The sequence below is a fragment of the Falco punctatus genome, assembly GCF_963210335.1.
Source record: "Falco punctatus genome assembly, chromosome: 4".
NCBI lineage: Eukaryota > Metazoa > Chordata > Aves > Falconiformes > Falconidae > Falco > Falco punctatus.
The window spans coordinates 9,597,635-9,618,415 of NC_137583.1; the positions used below are offsets into that span (position 1 = coordinate 9,597,635).

General features: G+C 44.0%; 1 protein-coding gene across 3 annotated transcripts in view; it reads right to left on the reverse strand.

The window, feature by feature from the left end:
• Nucleotides 1-7,359: 7,359 nt before the first annotated feature.
• The window catches only part of WNT5A (Wnt family member 5A), a 91,611-nt gene continuing 78,189 nt past the window's right edge, over nucleotides 7,360-20,781 (reverse strand). For 2 of the 3 annotated variants that reach the window (XM_080385021.1, XM_080385022.1), the window contains 4 exons: nucleotides 18,107-18,240; nucleotides 16,690-16,955; nucleotides 11,504-11,796; nucleotides 7,360-9,923 (listed from right to left, as the gene is read on the reverse strand). In XM_080385021.1, coding sequence (XP_080241147.1) covers nucleotides 9,465-9,923; nucleotides 11,504-11,796; nucleotides 16,690-16,955; nucleotides 18,107-18,240 — 1,152 coding nt within the window. In that variant the 3' untranslated portion in view covers nucleotides 7,360-9,464. Of the gene's footprint in view, nucleotides 9,924-11,503; nucleotides 11,797-16,689; nucleotides 16,956-18,106; nucleotides 18,241-18,625; nucleotides 19,076-20,781 lie in introns of those variants that run through there. The other variant, XM_080385023.1, reaches the window with a different exon arrangement.

Here is a 20,781-nt window from a genome sequence, read left to right on the forward strand (position 1 = left end):
TCACTAAAAAATCTTCTTGAATTAATTATTTGTGGCATATTGTTACTTATTCTAATATGTTGATGGGTCTGGCACTTCAAGTCCTACAAGCCACACTGAATAATGTGTTTTTGTGTCCTAACTAAGCACATTTGATATTATTGCCCATTTGCCCCTACAAAATAAAGGCATATCATCACCATTGAATAAATTTCAGTTTGGGTAATAATGAGATCATGAATAATGAGTTTACTTATGGATCATTTAAGAAATGCGCACAGAAATTCAAAGCATCTGGAATCTAAATTACTTCTTTGTACACAGTTTCTTTATAACAGAGGTTTCATCAATGCCACTGAATTTACCCTGCACTTTCTTGTTAATTGAGGTGCTTGGCTAAAGTGTCCCACGTGACTCATTTATTCTTCACTGTATTGCGAGAAATGGCTGAATAAGGAAACCTCGACTCCATGGGAAGTCATGGGTCAATCGGCTGCAAGCCACACACAGACTATTAATTACAACTACGTGGTCACAGAATCATCTGCTAACACTGTACAAACAGGAACAGTATCATGCCAGTATTGCCACATCCACATTTTTGTATTTTTGCCTCAATTTTCCTCACCCTATTTTCAGAAGAAAAAACATGATTCATTCTTAATAGGTGCTCTATTAAGTACTTAAAAAGCAATAATGTAAAACAACCTTCCTCTGTAAATGCTGGTAAACATCAGTTCGCTCACAGCTGTAGTTATTACCATCCCAGTGAATATAGAGGGGAAGCTACTCAGTATACTTCCCTGTAGGTTTCAGGGACCATTTTCAGGTCTCAGAACATGGGGACGGTTATTCTTCAGCAGCCTAGAAGCATGCCTACCAAGGACCACTGGAACAAGTTTGCTTCTCACTAGTTAGTCAATTTGTAAAAAGCAAAAAAGAAGAAAAAGAAAAAAAAACAAAAAACAAAAAACCCCACCAAAAAACCAAAACACCACCCCCTCCAGCTTCTAGTATATCCTTGTTAATGCAAGCCGAGTTAGTTGTACCAGGACATTCCTACTGCAGGATGGACTTGAGATGGGAGAGCTCCTACCGATTTTATCCCTGGGGAATCCTACACCAGAATCACCTCCCTGAAAAATGTGGTCCCTGCAGAGGGCCAGATCCTCAGTGGGCACTGATGGACAGGGTGCTTTGATTAACACCACAAGCTCCTGACCCAGAACATCAGCGCCTTGAGGAGGATTCCAGCAAACATCTGTTACCATTAAAGATCGCTGGTTGAGATCTACACCCAGAGAGGGCCAGGGCTGAGGGATTGCATAGTTCCTCTCCGAGGCTTAAACAGCACACAGATTTGAATGTTAGCAGAGCAACATTTAAGGAAATCAGCTTCAGAATCAGGAATGAGGAATGTGAAGCTATTCATTTAGTGGTTTCTCTAATGCTTCTACATTTAATATTTGCAAATTTAATATTTACACATGCAAGCCTTACAAAAATTATGTTACAAGGAACAGCTTCTGTACTTCTCATAATAAACAAACAACCAAAAATACATGGTATGTATTGCAGGGGTTTACAGCTGGGATCCTATATTACTTCTTAGAGCCACTTATCTAAGATCTAGTATCTATAAAAAGCCTCTCTGTTTGCTATTTACACAGGTGTCTTGGAGCATTATATAATCATGTAGGAGATCAGCATAGCCCTAGGATCTCAAAGTATAATAAAAGTACATTAGGATCATGACATAGAGGGAAAGAGTTGGCTGCCATTTGACACTGGTCTTTTGCTCCTTCTAGAAGTTCACCTAGACATGGAGGATAGATGTCTTCTGTTCTTCATGAGAATAAGGCGAAGAAAACACATCTTTTCCTAATCTTGCTCACCTAGATTTTTTAAATGTAGAGTCAAGCTGCCTCCTCATGTAACTGTTTAAATTTTGCCACTCTTATTTATGCTAAGTAGTTCAACTAAACTTGGCAACAGCTCTCCTTCAGTAAGGCCCACAAGCCAGGGGTCTCACAAGTTCTCTACTGTCAAGAGTCAGGCTCTAAAACAGTAAAGCCATAGTAACTTAAAGTATTCAAAATACACACCACCAAGAAGGACAATACGACATGAGAGATGAGAGAGTCTACACAAGGCACAGAAGTTTCTACATATTCTCTAACCACAGAGAGGATCAGAAACTACATTACAAATTAAAGCAGATGCTATGATAAAAATGCCCTCCAGAAAAGGCATATATCATCCCTTCCAAAAAAAAAAAAAAAAAAAAAAATAGAAAAAAAAAAATGATGTATTATCCATAAAATACTCCACAATTACTAATCTATCATTTCAGTCAGCCGAATCCTGAAGACTGTTTGAATCTTAACAAGGTAACAACAAAATCCACTACAATGTAAGAACAAGGGACATAGTTCCTATTACATCTGGCTTCATTAGAGCGTATTCTGCTTTTAATCTGCTATAATAAAGACCTTACGTTTGAGTAAAGATCTTAGAATTTGACATGCTCATATAGAAATATATATTGCATGCAAATGACATGGCAAAGGCAACACTAGTACATCAGACCTTGTACTTGCTATGAATTAAGGACGTCCTCTGTTCATGCAGTCCTCCTGACATTCTTTTCCAAAGCATCTGTTATGCAGGATCTATACACACTGCCTTGTTACAGGAGACAACGTCAGGATGAAGAAACTTCCACCTCACGTTCCCTAGGCTGCGTACAGCTCCTGCTTATGGCAAGGCATTGCAGCCTCTCCCATAATTTGTTGAGCTGTTTAGACTCCCATATATATTAGAAGGCTGTAGCAAAAAAAATATTTTCTAATATATAATACAAAGCATATCATAACACTTTTACAAATTTTTAAAAATAATATCTTAGCACCTCTTTTCAGGTACAAGCACACTGAGGATTGCCAGAGGTCATAACTAACAAGCATCCCATATAATGCATATAACTATCAAGGAACTGCTCCCAGGGTACTATCATTGGCATTTCCCTAGTTGTACATATATAAATTAAACACACTGTGGCTTAAAATGGACATACTATCTTTGACACAAGCAACCATTTGCCTGCTTAAGAACTATAGTAACACTACCTCAAAAAAAAAGTATCGGTTTGACTGTTTATTTTCTTTATAGTGTTTTTTAGGAGCTGTTTCTTTGGCTATGGTTTTACTTCTAGTTCTACTTCAAGTCTTCAAACTTGATTTACTTACAGGGTCTTTACCCACAAATGTGCTAAGTAAGATGAAAGTATCATCTAGGGAAGACTTCCATCCAGAAGGCATAAATGCAGAAATACACAGATCCTTGATTTTACACAAATGTCAATCAACACCAATGAAGACTGCTAAAAAAAATCAATGCATTTGCTCACCATAACTTGGTCTTTTCCCCATTTTCTTCAGATATTTCCTAGCCCATGCCTTGCTGAGTAACAACTTTCTTTTTCATGCTGTGAATCCAGTCTCCCAGGGGAAAGCACCAAAATACAGCTGAACAGTATTTTACAACATTAATGACCTCTGTCTCCCTGCCCCACGTAACAGCCAGTTCAAGTTTGCTCAGGGATTACCCTTTACTCCTCCAAGGTTGCCAATTTACAAAGCAAAGAGATACCTGAGAAGTCCTAAAATTATTTGCCTACCAAGCATTAGCTCTTCTGAAATCAATAGTTTTGGAAAGTAAATCCCAGCCCATACCCAAGAAAAGCTGTGTAAAGATGCAATTCTCTTCATGAAAAACAACAGGAAAACCTACCAGGAGATGGGCTTTCTTCCCTGGTCGAAAGAGGAGGCAGAATCAGCAGCCGATGCTGTGATGACTGTGTGATGACTAGCAAGCTGCAGCTGCTGCACTCTGCTAATTAACTGCCAGGGCAGAAGCAGGAGGGCACCCTGGGCAGGGGATGGTTTCTGACAGTGGTCCTTGCAATGTAACCTATCACTGAAGACCTCGGAGTCACTGGAGAAACTGCATAGAAATTATCATCTTGTGTTGAGGGGACCACTCTGAGGTGTGACCCCAGAGAAGGACTTCCAAAAAAAAAAAAAATTCTTTAAAAAATACGGAATTTTGAAATGGGCTGCTTTATAAAAACAAAACCAAACCAAAAAGAACTGTAAGCCACGCTACGAACACGACACTACAGTTTGCATTTTTTAAATTCCTCACAATGGATCTGGAATAAATCAGCAATAGGTCAGACCAGTTCAGAAAGTGTTTGAATAACTGCCCATGGAGTGTCCAGGGGTTCTCCATCAGCTGCGTATTTTGACTGCTGCTGTTCAATTACCATTTGAGAAAGTAGGACTGCTGGGAAAGACAACACAATGTAAACCAACATTGGCTACAAAAGCATACAGTGTCCCAATATTCATACCACACAGCCCAGGTTTCAGAGACGTTACCTAAACAACTTCACATCACACTGCTCAATGATGCTCCTAGCCAGCAATGTTCCACACTGCCGGTGCTAAGAAGCCTTCAAGAAATCATGAGAGCCCAAAATATCTAATTTTATCTCTGTAATAGAAACAGTAATTGACAAATCAGTATTTTACCTTTATAAAACATATGATGAGGAACATACCACATGCATTCTAGACTTTCTGTCTGCACTGGAAATCAACTGGGAAATTAGGAGGTATGGCGGAGAAACATCACTACGAATATACTGTAATACTTGCTTTTGCAGCTGCAGTCTCAGAATTTGTTTCACAATAATTCAGTTACCCATGTTTAAATAACCAGCCAGCAGAAGAAAGGCTGATATATTTCATATGCATTCTCTTTGAGCAGGGGGGCCTTCACGTCTGGTCGAAAAATGTCAGGCTCATATGACACCACCAGAGTCAGGAGAGATGCCTAACCATAACTAAAAGCAGAATTTGGCCAACACAATTGGAAAATACCAGCAGACTATATACAAATGCACACACACAACCTCATATAAGAGCAGAGCACGAGACAGATTGGATTTTTTTAGTCACACCTTTTAAAAAAAACAGAATTTCACATACAAACTCCTCACTGCGCTCCTACGTGCTTCATTTACTCCACTGCAACATGAACAGACATACCAGAGCCTGTAGCAGGGGGAAAAGTTGTGAGTTGTTTGGGGGGTTTTTTATGTCTTAGTTTTGGTCAGTTTTTTTGCCCCACTGAGGATTTGAAGTATAGTTTGAAAAGCAAAAAGAACAGATCTGGCCAGCTTTCCAAACTGACTTCAATAACAGATAAGCAGTTTTCAGACTACTACACTCTGCAAGTATGTACACAAGCTATATATGAACATATTTATCTGTATTTTTATGAGCTTCATTTTCCCCTTTTGTTTTCAGTTTCCTCTAGCATATAGTCCAGAAGTAAAAACTAGATGCCTTTCCTGATTTAGCAAAAGCACCCTTTCACAATTAATATCATAATAGTTTAGATATTATTTCTCCAGAATCCCTACCCAAAGGAAAGCAGCCTTTCTGTCAGCTTCAGTATCAATTTCTGCAAGTTTTGTAATCATCTTGGATGATTGGTGGGATCATTCCATCAATTCCTTCAGAAAGGAAGGATTTCAGCTTGCTTTCTGCACACAGTACCTGACTCAAAGCTGCCGTTCACATCTTCAAGTTTCTTGCCTGTTTCTGGTATGCCTCCTGCTAGCACCTGGGGCTGCGATATTTTGCAAAAACAAGGTGAAAATCAGTATTGGCAAAGCCATAACCAAACACCAAGATTTGAAGGGATTACTAAAAATACACAAGATTCTGAACCAGGGAATAACAGCATTTTTAACAAAATTCAACAGATAAACTTTGCTGCAAATCAAAAACAATTCTGTTGTATCTGAGCCCATAATGACTATTTTGAATAGATATTTACTGCTGCCAATAAAGAAATTTTTTGGTAACTTTTCTGTTATTGGGAAGAGCTTGAATACAATCCAGTCCAAAAAAATGCTGACTTTCCTAAATAGGGGCTGTGTTTTTGCAATAAAGAATACTGGTCAATATACAAGTGAAGGAAAACTGAACCAGATGTCAGTAATAGGACCACAGAACGTTGCATTTGCCCAGAATCGCTATTTTAAACACACGATGTTGGTCTACTGGTTTGTGGGATAATACATTCTTGGCAGCCAGAAGGACTTTCGATATATTAGAAGGTTATCCTTGAGCAGGAAAAAAAAAAATAAAAAAGGGGGAAAAAAAAGGGGAAAAAAAGAAGCAGAAAGGTAGGAAAGGCCACTAATTCATCAAGCACCTTATAGCCGAAAAAAAATATGACTTATTCCAGAAATCAAAGAAAAGCCAATCTCAAAACAGAAGGCTTGGTTTTTACATTAATTTTCACTTTCTGCTTTATTCCCTTGCTACTAATACTTCATTGCACTTTGCATTTTTTTTTTTTTTTTTTTTTTTTTTTTGTAAGGGTTCTCCCTTCCATGCACGCTCCATTTCTGGGCGAGCAGTCTAAGGGAGAACTGGTGAGCTTCCACCTTGCAGCTCAAGCGCAGTCAGAACCGCCCCCCCAGTGACCACACAAACAACTCAGACCCTGCCAAACCCAGTCCCCAAAACTTTTCACATTGGGAACTTTTCCTCACATAAGGACCCTGCTGCCATCCCTGGGATTATCGGAGGATGCTGTCCATGGGATCAGGCCCCGCTGTTCCAGAACTGCTACAAGCAGCCCAGGAAGCCATATGCACATATTAACCCAGGTCCCCATTCACTGCAAATTAAATACTTTCCCATCACTAAACCACCTTTTAGTTCAGAGTCATGGGGATTTGGGATTGTTTTTTTGGGGTGGGTTTTTTTCCCCCGCTCCTATTTAAGAAGCAGTTAAATCTGTATACCTTCCTAATATAGAAATAAAACTTCCAAGATGTACTTTGTATGTTTGGCAAACAATCACTTCCCTGTTTTACCATGTAGTAAATTTAAAAATCAACTCTGTTCACTGTTTTAACAAACCCTCCTCTGAAAGATAATTAAAACCACTTCCCAATATACAACCAGAGTTTTATTTTTATAGTCTATCTTCCATTATGGCATAATCCTTTCTTTTTTTTTTAAAAAAAAAAAAAAAACAACAGTGAAATATACAAATCACGCAAGACGGAAATATGTACATTAAATGTACAGAACAGAGGAAAGGACATAGAAGATTTACATATCTGAATGACAAGTAAAATATTTTACATTAAATAGTGTTTTTATAGCTAGGATCATGAGACTCAGTTCTGCTGAGACAAAAGTCACTAGAAAGGAACATGAGGTGATTCAGCAACTGGAAAAAAAAAAAAAAAGATCATGGTTTTTGTACAATAAAAACCAAAGTGACATATTCAATGAATTAGTGCTTTATTTATTTATCTTACTTTAAAGATATTCTTTGCAAACATCTGAAGATGAGGGGTAAATATGTCCTTGTACAATAAATTAAGAGCAATAAAGCGCCATTTAAGAAGCTGATAAATGACCAAGATGAACTTAATGATACAGCTTAAAGGCTCGTGAAAAGTCAAGGCTTTAGTACAACTAGGCTAAAGTGAAAGATTTTCCTCACTTGGTACTTGCAAAACACTTTACCTTGTTGGATGGGACCGAGTTGGAAAGAGGCATCTGAACCAATGATGAAATCCTGTGTAACTACACAGTGTTGGGGGGAACGCGTATTGTTCAACAAATAACAATTTCCATTTCAAAACCTGAAAAGCAAGGGCCACATGCAGCACATTTTGGAGTTGGAAGGGGTCTCCTTTCAGCAAAAATCAGTAATGCCCTTAACGTGAGAGTGGAATACATGCAACCTCCAGACTGGTATCAATTCAAGTGCAGGGTGCTGCCTCTACCAACCGCCCAAGAAAGTCTTAAAGATGGGAAGAGGCTTACTTTTTTGTGATTACCCTTACAACTTCTGAATAATAAAAGCTTTTAAAAAATAATAACAAAAAAAAAAAACCAAACCCAAAACAAAACCACCAGAAGGTTAGAATCAATCTAAAAACCTGAAGAGATCTGAAAAAGAAAATGGGGGGTGAACTGCCCCTGCAATTTAGATGGTTTATTATTTCTTAGATCATTAAAATATATATGTACAAAAAGCTTTGAAATATCAAGACACCAGCAGACCACAGTTCTCCCATATATATGTAACTGCCCAAGTATAGTCTGAACAGTTGTAGTGTATATCTGCAATATATTATCTAAAGCATGTGTATTAAAGACATAGGATGATAAATTTGGTATTGCTGCAACATTTCGTTGAACTACAATAGTCAGTTAATGTTATTAAAATATGAAACTATTGTCTCCTTCAGTGAAAACATTCCCAAAATCTGCGAAAAAAATAAAAATCAATCATTCCAAGAGTGGATATCTAATGATTTATTTTCTCACATAAAATTAGAAGAGTTATTTGTCAAGCTGTGTTTTGAAAGACAGCCAGCTATTACACCATTTTTGAGGCATTTTCAAATCTGGGGAATTCTATTTTCTATGGGCTTTCCAGGCTGGGAGACCAAACCCGTTTGCAAGCATCGCAGCTCTCCTCTGCCTGGCTACAGCGCTCCACACTGCCTGCACCGCAGCCGCTCCCCACACTCGGCAGCGGCGAAGTGCTGCTCTGCAAGATGAGACACTCAAACGTCATGATTAGCTAAGAAGGCCAAATTCAGCCTTGAAGTATCTCTTTATTATTTGTCAAGGCAGATTTTTTTTTTTTTTTGGGGGGGGTCTTGTTAGGTTCTGGAACCAGACACGGCGATTCAGGAATAGCACAGCTGAAGCCTTTACGATCCTTTGCTCTTCACCCTCCGATGACATTGCGTACCTAAAGCGGGCACATTCAGATCTGCAACTGACACCACACCTCGTGATGGATACACTCCTTACTTACAGAGCCCTAAATGTACTGAACAGCTTTATATACCTTATTCTGATAACTTCTAGCATCTGAAACTAAAAGTCATGGACAGGTCTGTGTTCCTCGCATCCATAAGGATTGTTCTAACATCCCAAGCACATTACATGGTTGCTCTGCCTACTGCACATGTATTACGTCCCATGAGACTAAATTAGGATATGTTGGATTTTACCCTCAGACTACTCTATTGTTTTTAAGAAAAGTCAATTTTTTTTAACTTTGTAAAATAAATATTCTCAGGTTCTCCCCCATTATTGCTGAAAATATAAGCCGCACACAGTTCTGGGATGGACGCAGAGAGGGTTTCCAGGCACTTCTCTTTGCAACCGTTATATTTTTCTTTTTTCTTTCTTTTTTCCTTCCCCCCGCCACCCCCCCCTTTTTTTTTAAAAAAAAAAAAAAAAAAAAAAAGACGACAACTTGTTGGACTCTATAAATAAAGTGGATATAGTCCTGTGGGAAGGGAGAGGGGCCTGCACCCCTTGCTGGCAGGTGGCTGCAGTTCCTCTCAACTCGTCCATCCCCTATTTGCACACAAATTGGTCCACAATCTCTGTGCACAACTTGCATTTCACGTAGCAGCACCAGTGGAACTTGCAGTGGCAGCGCTCTCGCTGCACCGTCTTGAACTGGTCGTACCCCCGGCCACAGCACATGAGTTCACAGCCGTCCATGCCCTCCGAGGTCTTATTGCAAAGGCGGCCCTGGGTGCCCAGGGACCCAGTGCTCTCATTGCGCACGCAGTAGTCAGGGCTGGGATCAATGTAGACCAGGTCATGGATGGTGGGTGCATTAAAGCGGCTGTTCACTTGCACCAGCTTGCCCCGGCTGTTGAGTTTCATGGCGGCAGCGCTATCGTATTTCTCCTTCAGGGCATCGCCTACCTTGCGGAAATCGGCAAGCTGCAGCCAACAGGTCTTCAGGCTGCAGGAACCAGAGACACCGTGGCACTTACAGGCCACATCAGCCAGGTTGTACACAGTCTGGAGGAGCCAGGGAGAGAAAAGAAAAGTGGCAATGAAGCATCAGCATGGCTGTGAAAGCATTTATTACCCTTGTTTCCTGCCCTCCGTCACATTCTCACTTGCCCCTCCACAATATTCACCTTAGCATCCTCTTCCCTCCTGCCATGCGGTGGGAAGGAAAAGCGAGCCAGCTGACACACGTGCACCTCCAGCACCCCTGTTAGCCGGGAGGAGGAGGGGATTGCTCTCACCAGCCTCTCCCACCACAGAAACAGCCGCAAAAGCACACACACAGCCCAGACAGCAGCATCAGTCAGGCTGCAGTCAAATTTTAGGAATTTGCTCTCACGCCAGCAAAGGATTTTGCTGTTTCATTGAGAAATGTAAAACATCCTTTTATTTTCTATCTGAGTTACTCTCTCTATTGATCTCTGCTTGAGGCTGCAATTAGGGAAAGAGTTAAGATTCCTCTCGCTCCTGGCTTGGCTGCAGCTGATTGTCTACTCTTGGCTCAACATCCTCCTCCTATCCCAAATACTGCTCTGCAAGAGAGACTTCATCCAAGAAGAAACCCCCAAACACCTATGGGTGGGAGACGGCGCTACATAGCAATATCCTCTTTACAAAGCTTTGGCAGGGAAACATCAGTCATTTGCCCTGTACAAATAGAAATAAGAGTCAGTGTTGACACTGCCCCAAAAATCCTGGGATCTGACACATTAGATGATACTGTAGACAACTTCCACCCAGCAGTTACAGAGAGTCTTAACAGTGCCAAATGGCACTGCAAAGATGAGGCTGAGGAAGGAAAAAACCTGCTTGAGTCTCCATAAGCAACTATGAAAGCATTGCTTTTCTCCTTGTTAATAGTAAATTGGCCTATCCGTTGCTTTCGGACACCCTCCTCTCATATTTAAATACTATTAATTTTCAATTATCTTTCATCCTTCTTCACCTTTGAACACAAGTGTAAAGTCTCCAGCCGACTACTTCTGGTGCTTCAAGCTCTAGGAAAATAATGATTTTGGCTCTTCATATTCAGACTATTATAAAAAGAAAAGTTTACACCCATTCATTTCAGGCATTTTCAAGATTAAAGAAACCATAAAGACATGCTTAACCACAGAAGACCATGTTTTCTAATACTATGGAGGAGCTTTTCACATCCTCTTTAAGCAAGGAAAGAAAAAAATGTCAGAACAATCCTGCAGTATGAGTCCAGCCTGGAAAGCCCAGCACATCTCTCTTCCCTCCAATTCACACTGTCTTGGTTGGAAATACAAACTAATAAAATTCTGTCCTACAGAGAACCCACTCTTAATGAAACAACACGGAGGGAAACGCAACACACTTCACTCCCAACCCTCCCTCACTGGGAAGGCAACATGGCTGTCAGACAACCAGAGGCAACACAAATTCACGTGCTCCCCACCCACCTACGCCCTGTTTGCAGTTTTCTCATTTTGAGCAGTGACACGGAGACAAGCTTTGATGGCTGGTCACCGCCCAGACTGCTACACGCCCTGCCGAAGCAGGTCCTTCCCAGAGGGAGGGATGCAGGCCAGGACAGAGGGATGTGCCGTCCAACAGCCACTTACTCTTCTCCCGGCCTCGTTGTTGTGCAGGTTCATCATGATGCGGGCGCTCTCGTAGGAGCCTCTCTGGTAAACTCTCTCACGCTCCCGAGCGTCAACAAACTCCTTGGCGAAGCGGTATCCATATTCGATGTTATCCCCGCAGCCACCCCAAAGCCAGTCCCGGGGCAAGTCCTTGGGCCGCGCTGCCCGGCTGCAGCCGCAGGAGGACAGCTCGCCCTCCCGGCAGGCCCGGCTCATGGCGTTGACCACCCCGGCCGCACTCACTGCGTAGGTGAACGCCGTCTCCCGGCTGCCTGCGCAGAAAGACAAGCGGTGTTAGGGGAGAGCCCACGCGCACCGTGCCCTGCCCACCCCTCAGCCGGCAGGGCAAAGGCTCTCCAGGAGCCACCAGAATTCATTTGCCTACTAAAAGGCAGAGTAACCCCGAACCATGCGCCTCAAATGCCTTTGCTCTGAAAAAAACCAAGCAATCCCAATCAATCAGAGCACGTGAGGTGCCTGCAAAGAGCAGGAGTCACTTCTCATCCATGTTGGCGAAAGGCTGGGTGGGGGAGCGGGGCGGAGGTGACTCGGAGCTGGAGTGTGATGCCAGCAGGGCCAAAGCAACCCTGCCTGCATGTCAGGGGCGGAAAGGGAAACAGACTCCCTCCTTTCAGAGAAAAAAAAAAAAAAAAAAAAAAGATGTTAAATACAACTTTTAGAAGTCTGGTTCTTAAATTGCTACTTCTCAAACATGATTTATGCACTTCACCCACTTGTTCCAATTTATTTAAAGTTACAGAGTTTTACAAAGCCTCCTGGTATCAAAAGAAATGTGCAGCAGAATAGCACACAACTTTTCACCCTACACATAAACCAGGCACTTCTGTAGGGGGCTATTTAAAACTAAAAACAACCTGTGCTGTTTAGTGTCCACCACTCCAGCTCATGTGAATATGCAAGTGATGTCGTATGTGAAGTCCATGGGCAATCATCTTTACAAATTACAGGGAAGAAAAAATCCTTAGCACAAGGCCGCTTTGAAGGTTTTCTCCTGCATCTGGTGCCCTTAATTGGAAGTTGAAAACCTCAAGTTTCAAACTTTTGGAAGAAAAAGTTACAATACCCACAATGCAAGGTATGGCCACGTACCATCCACTTGAAAGTATCCAATCCCACCTTTACTTAAAGCTTGACTTCCCCTATCCCATTTCCAAGAGTGTCACAAGTTCTGACTACAACTAGAAAAGCTTTCAAACAAACAAACAAACCCAAAACACAAAGGCTGCACCAGAGAGCCCATTTGAACTTTGTTCTTCATCTTAGAAGACAGCATCCCACTGGGTCTTCTCCAAAAAAGACTTCCAGAATGACAGAGAATAGGCTAATTTTTTTTTCTACTTATATGAGTTACATTTTAGTCCTAATCTTTAGTTCAATCAATATATCAAGCTTTTTTTTAATCTTGATTTTGTAAGATTTTTCTTAGGGAACTGCATGTCCCTTTGAAAAATTAGGGCTTTAAGAGGTTGCTTTTTGGACATGTCATATGTACTTAGGCAGCAACATTTTGAGGCAGGAACTCTTTGTACAAGACCTACCTCAACAAGTCAAACCTAATAGGAGCTTTTGAGCACTTCTGGAACATAAATAATTTGCAGTCTGGTCCATATTTAACATCAAGATGACACCACGCTCAGAGCAGCTTTGTTAATATAACAGCTGTCATCCACTCAATTAATTTTAGTAATAAATGCTGGTTAAATGGGAAAAATCAGAAGTCTTATGTTGGGAAAGATCAGGTTTAGGGAAGATGAGAAGCGCTTTGCTCCCTTACTTAACAATGATCTATTCTCACAGACACCTGCTCATGGAAGTATTTACATGAATTATGGGTATAAAGGGTTACAGGAGTAGCCTTTTCAGTTAAAAAAGATCTGGCTTTATGCAGTGACTTATGCCTTGCATTTACTGCAAAGTATAGCAGGGGGAACCACATACAGATTTTATGTTCCCATTTGTTCTGTAATACACGTTTCTGGATTAATTCCTTAAGCAAAATTTCCACTAGATTGAGAGGAATGAAACATGGTCTGCTCTGGACCACAGGACTTGCCTCTTCCATTCTGTTTTATCCTTTTTCATATTTAGTTAGCTCATGCTTTCACATGGTTAACTATACCATTTATTGCAGGATTTAAACGCATAAAGCTATAAAGCTGACCCTTTTTTTTTTTTTTTTTAACTAGTTCTCATTATTATCAATGATGGAGCATATTTTAACAAACTTATTCTTAGTGGGAAGGAGAAGGTAAGGCTGGGGGACAGAAAGGAGAGTTGCCCCCCACATTCCCTCCTTGAACATTTAGGTGAATTATTCAATAGCGTCAGCTGCTGAAGTAGATTTCAAGCCCCCGCAGGTTGCAAGCCAACACCGCCTCTACTCTTCAACCCCAGGAACACATTAAGAGTGATGATTCCACATGGAAGAGTTACTCTGAAATTTTTATATATTTTTTTTTAAGTCTTTAAGCACAACTGTGCTTTCCTTCACTGTCAAACATATCTGTCTTTTCCCACAGCCCAGCATTTCTCTCTATTGTAGCCATGGCAAGGAAACACACATTCCAAACACGTTTGAGTCCCTTCTCTCCCATATATATAAAACATAGAAATGGAACTGTTCAATATACACACACTGTAGGAAGCCACCCACAGAGCAAGGAGCTGAGCTTTACACTTGATATGAGTAAGTCTGCAAGAACAGAACATTTTTTTTTTATATACCTGAACATAAGATACAAAATGTTCTTTGTCTTGTATTTGAAAAGCATTCAACATCAGGCAGCAGGCATGAATAAACCGGACCCCAACCACACGGAGCTGTTGGGGGAGGATCCAGTTATTTTATTTTATGTTAGCACTTCTCAGCTCTTTGCAAAGCCCGGGCGCAGCCAGCCCGGGGCCAGCCACAGAGCCAGGAGATGGCGCAAGGCAGTGAAGGCAGAGAGGACCATGGCCTGACCTGAGCACCAGCAGCTGAGGAGAGCAGCAGAGAACACAAGCCCTAAAATTTTGCAGTTCAATAAGCCACAGAGCAAGCTTCCAAACCCAACGCTAGGTTTACTTGTACAGCTTGAGCTAACTTTGCAGGATAAATCCTGGAAGAAAGGCTGTCCATTTATTCACTGGGGTAATGACTGTGCTGTCCGTCAGCGCTTTGCCCGGGCGTTCTCCTGCACACCGCCAGCGCCAGCACGTCGTCAGCTGAGATGACAAAATCCTGCCCAGCTACGTGCCTTCAGAGCCTGACTACCATCTTCTCACATTGGTGAGAGCAAGGAGTATCTCACAGTCCCTGACCAGCCAGGGTACGGAGGGCTGACGTAAAGCTGCAGCCAGCTCTAAAGCTATCCACTTCTTCCAGTCCCAGGAACGGCATCTGGTCATGGCTGAAGGTCAGCACCAAATAATACAACTGTTACCCACAACACCTTTCTTGTTCTCAGTGAATACCCTCTTTAGGCTCTTTAACTCTTGAATATGGCTATTAACCTTGCTTCCATTTGCAATTAGAATAAGTGGCTTAATTACATGATGAATTGCTGTGTAGACATCAGCTAATACAGTCATATTCAGCAGAAGGGTGCGGCAAAGTTATTTAACTTGAAAGAAACAACCTTTAAATAGATCTGTCATACTCTGGGAGGGCAGAAACTTCTATTCCAGAGACATACACCACAAATCATGGGCCCAATCCCGCACGTTTCTTCACACCAACAGGCCCCCTTGAGCTAATTTTCACTTGCTTGGATAATAAATAAGGGCTGAAGGAGGAAGGCCTAAATTTTAAACAGATTATTTTTCAGACATTTGTTAGATTCTTATGAGAACAGAAAGGTGTACAGAAACAGCTTTCTTTCACGTTTCAGGTGCTTTTAGACTTTTGCTCGGGTAGGGTAGAAATCCAAACTCCAGGGCAGGGGTTAATACTGTGCTTGCAAGAAGCCTAGGAAAGGTGTTTATCTAAAATCAGCTGTTCCAGTTACATACAATTTATGCAATAGATTTTTTTTTCTATTTGTCTGACAGTCTCCAAATAAAAACTGCTTTTAACAAAAATTGAGACCAAAAGTAAATTGATGTGTTCCTTCAACCTGAACTGCAGTTTGTCCATTTACAGGTAAAACCTAGCTTGAATCTGATTTTAAAACTTTATTTTTTTAAAGCAGGACAGAAAAACACTGACATAAAAGCTTTACTTTACATCTCCAACTAAAAAGCACTGCTGAGTTTGTCAGTGTACTGATCACTACATAAAAGATCACAACTGTCACCCAGCAAAATAAATAGGTGTTTTTCAGTTGCTGACACAGAATCAGCAATCTGACTTGGAAAAGTCAGAGGAAGGTTTCACCATGGACACAGTGCAACAGCACTGGTTAAAATTTTTCCAAGGACTTTAAAATACGAGGTCCCTAAACGACAGGAAAGGCAGGCAGCACATGAGCATTGGAGAAGCACATTTCAATGAGGATCTGATAGGGAAAGGGCTGGGTGCCCACCAAATCATAGTAAGATGTTAAACTGGAATCTCTTCTCTCTTAGCAGCGATGTGATTACACTAAATGCGAGTTATAAGGGCAACCACACGTTTTGTCCTGACAGAACTGATCTCATAAAATTTACCCTGCTGCATTACTTTTAACACAAACCCACCTTTCTCAAAAAGAGAAAAAAGTTATGATATCTGGAAATAAGCAAAAAGGAATTGCCTATAAACGCTAATAGACAGAGCAGCAATCTTCAGTTAACCTCCAGACCAAGAGCAATTTATTATGCAGCCGCTAACTTTGGAACTAGACATGGACATCTTTAATTTTACAAGACACTGCTGTTTTCAATTTTCTTAGGTTGCCTTCATTTTGTCTCAGGTTTTTTAAAATGAGATTTCAGGGCCACATTTTCCTTTCTCCTCTATTCCCATATGCAAATATCTATTCCTACTTTGTTTTCCAAGACACATGGCTGGACAGTGGTGGGAAATCACCTCCAGCTAAAAATAATTCAACTCCTTTGCCAACTTTTAAAAACACTTGATTGTATACAGTACTTAGTAAGAACCTGGCAAGAGATTCAAGTGCAGAACAGTATATGCCATACATATCCTTAGACAAGAGTTTAATCATAAAGATGTTGCTTCCTACCTATCTGCATGACTCTGCCAAAAACAGAGTTGTTGTCCACAGTGCTGCAATTCCATCTTCTATGTCTGAACTGATACTGGCACTCCTTAATGCCCGTCTTGGCACCCTCTCCAATGAACTGCATATGGTCCTGATACAATTGGCAGAGTTTCTTCTGTCCTTGGGAAAGCCCTGCTAGCTGGCTACATAGTGGCTGGGCTCCTATTATATATACCTCTGACATCTGAACAGGGTTCATGGGGTTCATAGGGTTCATCCCTAAAGACCTGCATAAAGAAAGACTTGGATTAATAAAGAAAAGACTAAAAAAAAAAAAAAAAAAAAAAAGTCTATAAAATCCAAACAGAAGTGTATATTATACATGACTACTACACAATTACTGGTTTTGCTAACAGGTGAGAAAAAATCCACTTAAATATGAAAATTTTGTGTTAAGGACAGCACAGAAGAGAAGTTACTAGTTCTAATCCATGTGGTTATCACCATACGTTAGAGACTGAAGACGCAGAATTTAAAGACTTGCATCTAGGCAGTCCTTTACCAACGTAAATGGACATAGTAAAAAGAACAGAAGCTCCAAACAACTGCAAGGCCAGAAAAATAAATAAAGCAAAACCGAAAGAAGTCCCCCAAACCCCAATTTATTTTTACACACATTTTAGATTTAAGTCTGCATTTTTCAATCTGTTCTACTATAAACAAATAGAGAAACCTTTAACAAGCCAGAAGTTAGAAACTTGCTACAGACTACTTCTAGCTTCTGCCGAACTACACACAAAAACACAGAGGCAAGTATATTCACTGTAAAAAAATAAACAAATTGTTTTCTTAATTCTTAAAGTGCTCTCCACCGGATACATTTCAATTAAAAAGTGTCATTAATCCGAAAAGGATCACTTGAAACAGCAGAGAAACACCTATTTCAAGAACTCCCAATGTCATACACTACATAGAAAGAGGTAATTTACCAAAGCAGACATTTAAATGTAATTCTTTGTAACAAAATATATTTACAAACATTTAAGTTACAGAAAAGTACAGACTGAGATGGAAATAAAAGTTTGTAATTGTAAATTAGCATTCTTTCATACATGCAAAATTTCTAATCTAAGGGAGTTGAAATGACTCTTTCAAAAGAAAGGTAAATCTAGTAATTTAAGGACGATCAAATCCATAGAGAATCTACTGTACAGCATTCTAAAAAATGAATTTTACAACACGAGATGTTGCACATTTACACCTATTTGAGAGACCCGTTCATTTTACTACACAACGCATTACAACTAAAACATTACTCCCCTGCCGTCTCGTTCCTGCCGTCCTCCCTCAGAAACAAAGTACATCAGAAGCAAACAGACATTTAATCAAGCAAATCTTGCCACCCCCTTTTAAAATCAAGTCGATACAAGATGCTTACCACCAAGAGCTGGCTTCTATTACAACCTGGGTAAAAGAGCAGAAAATGGCCAGAGCCACTATGAGGTACTGAGAAGCCATTGTACTGCCAACTGTCCCCAAAGCACCTCCTTGGATTAATACTGCAGTGGATTTCTAGAGGGGGGAGAAAAAGGATCAGATTGTTTATTGCTTCTCAGACCATTTTCGAGCATTCAAGTTTAAACAACGGAAGTATCCGGGCCCCTTTTAACTTGACTCTGACTCGCCTGCCCTTCTCCCCGCCGAGGCTTTGCTGCCAGACGAGGCACGTCGCGGCTCCCGCTGCACCGGGCAAAACCCACCCCCGCACCCCCCCACCCCCCCCCCCCCGCGGACACCGCCTTCCCGGGGCGGCCGCCTGCCCCTCGGCCCCGCCGCTCCCCGCACCCCGCCCGCGGCGGCTTTGCCGGACACGGGGGACCCCGTCCCCACACCCCGCCCGGCCGCCCCCGCTGCCCCGGGGCTACAGGCGACCCGCGGGTCCCGGGCCGGGCATTACCCCATCGCTCCCCGCTGCGGAGCCAGCATCATGGACACGCAACGCTCCCGGCTGGCTAAAGGCGGCTTCAGGTTTGCTAAGCGAGCCCGAACGGGAGAGGGGGGAGGCCGGTGCTACGAGGGGGTCGGTGCCTCGGGGGAGGGGGCCCCGGCGGCTCCCACACGGGGACGATGCGGCCGGTCCTCGGTCCTCGCCCCTCCCCGCCGGCCGGGGAAGGCGCTCCCCGCTGCCGCTAAACCATCTCCCGCAGCCGCCGCGCTGCGCCGCCGCCCGCTCGCCGCGATCGCCGAAGCCCCACCGAGCTCCGCGCTGGCGCGGCGGTGACAGCCCCGACGGCAGCCGCCGGGCCCCGCCGGAGTCGGTATCGGCCCGGGGAGGTACCAGGAGCGGGAAGGAGAGGCTCCGCGTCCCGACCCGGCCCCTGCAACGACCGGGCTGCCGGCTGGGAAGTCAAACGCTTCCCCCGGCAGGTCCCACGATCCCCGTCTGCGTCCTCACACGGGACTTTCTCACTCGCTAACCAGTGCCATTCACGGTTTTTTATTTCCCCTCCCCTCGGAAGGGGAAAAAAAAAAAAGAAAGAAAGAAAAAAAAAAAAAAGACATTTCGACACTTGGGGGCTCCCTATTCATTCTCAAAAAGCCCTTAATGCTGAATTGAAGGTGCTCTTAATTCTAATTTATTTCTGTTTGCAAAGGGTCGGGAGGAGAGCGCTGACGGCAGCGCCGCGGCGGGACGGGACGGGACGGGACGGGACGACGGGCTGCCACCACACCGGGCCCGGCGCGCGGGGCAGCCGCAGCCCCCCTGGGGACCCGCGCGCGTCGCTCACCGCCACCGCGCTGGGGCTGCAGCCTCCCCCCGGCCCTGGCCGCCTCCTGCCCGGGGCAGCCCCCAGCTCCTCACTGCCGGGGCTGGGTGTCTGGGGTCAGGCTCCCGCAGCAGAACGCGCCCGTCCGGTTGAGATGGGATCAATCCCGGGAAAGATGCGAAAGCCGAGGGCGTTGTACGCGAGGGACAAGGAGAAGCAAGGTGTGCGGCACCCTAGAGCCTACGCGCTGGGGTTTTGGCTTTCATCTGCTAGCTCTTAAAACGGTAACAGTAACAATACTAATAATAAGGAGTTGTCATGGAAATGCCTGAGCCCTGCGGAGGCTGGAGACGCCGGTGCCCAAGCGGGACCCCAACAGCTGCCCGGGCCAGCAGCCAGGCCCGCACGCCGAGCTGCCCCGACGGGGGGAGCGGCCGGGGCCCGCCGCGCGCAGAGGGAGCCGGCGGCCGCGAGGAGGGGGGCGGTGACCCCGCAGCAAGACCCGGACGGCAGGGCCAAGCTCCCCTGGCCCGTTCAAAGGGCCCGGGTGCCCCCTCGGGGGCCTGGCCGTCGCCGCGCCGTTGCCAGCGCCGCATCGGGCCGGAGCGCCCCCGGGGAGCTGTGCCGCCCCGCTCCCAACAGGGGGCGGCCTCGGCCGCCGGAGCCCCGGGAGGTGACGGGGACGGGCGGCTGCTGCCCCTCCGACGGTATCTCCCGCTCCTCATCATCGCCGTGATCGCCCTCCGCCTCCTCCTGCCAGGGCGCTGCGTGGCGAGGCGGGAGGAGGCACCTGCACCCGGGGGCCCCGCGTTGGCCCGGCCTTGCCAGCCCGTCCCTTCTGCACGCAGCAGCTGACAAGCTGCCATCAAACCCGAACCAAAACAAAAAAAGCCAGCAACAACAAAAAGAACGACTGGCCGGCAGCACGGCAGCATGAGCTGTCAGGAACGTGGGGCACCATTTTCAACTTTGTAGGGCCGCGGAGATTGGTTTTTTTGGTATTTAATGCACCCCATGCGGAGCCCGCGCTCTTTGCTGAGATGAAAAGGGAGGCTTTTACAGATCCTGCAGCCGCGGGATCGCCTGTGATCTTGTTTTACACGGGGTGTCTGGAAAGCCTGCGAAGGCATCTGGTTTTCTGGGAGCACTACCTGCGGGAAGGCGGTATCCAGAGCCCCGGCTCCGGGGGGCTGTAAACCGCGGCAGCCTCCGCGGGAGGCGCAGCGGCTCCGCGGGGAACCCCCCGGCCGCCCCCTGCTCCCCGCGGCGGCTTTACATCCATTTCGGACGGGCGAGACCAGGTTTCGCGTTTGCAGAGACAGGCACGGGCAGGGTCCCCAGCCCA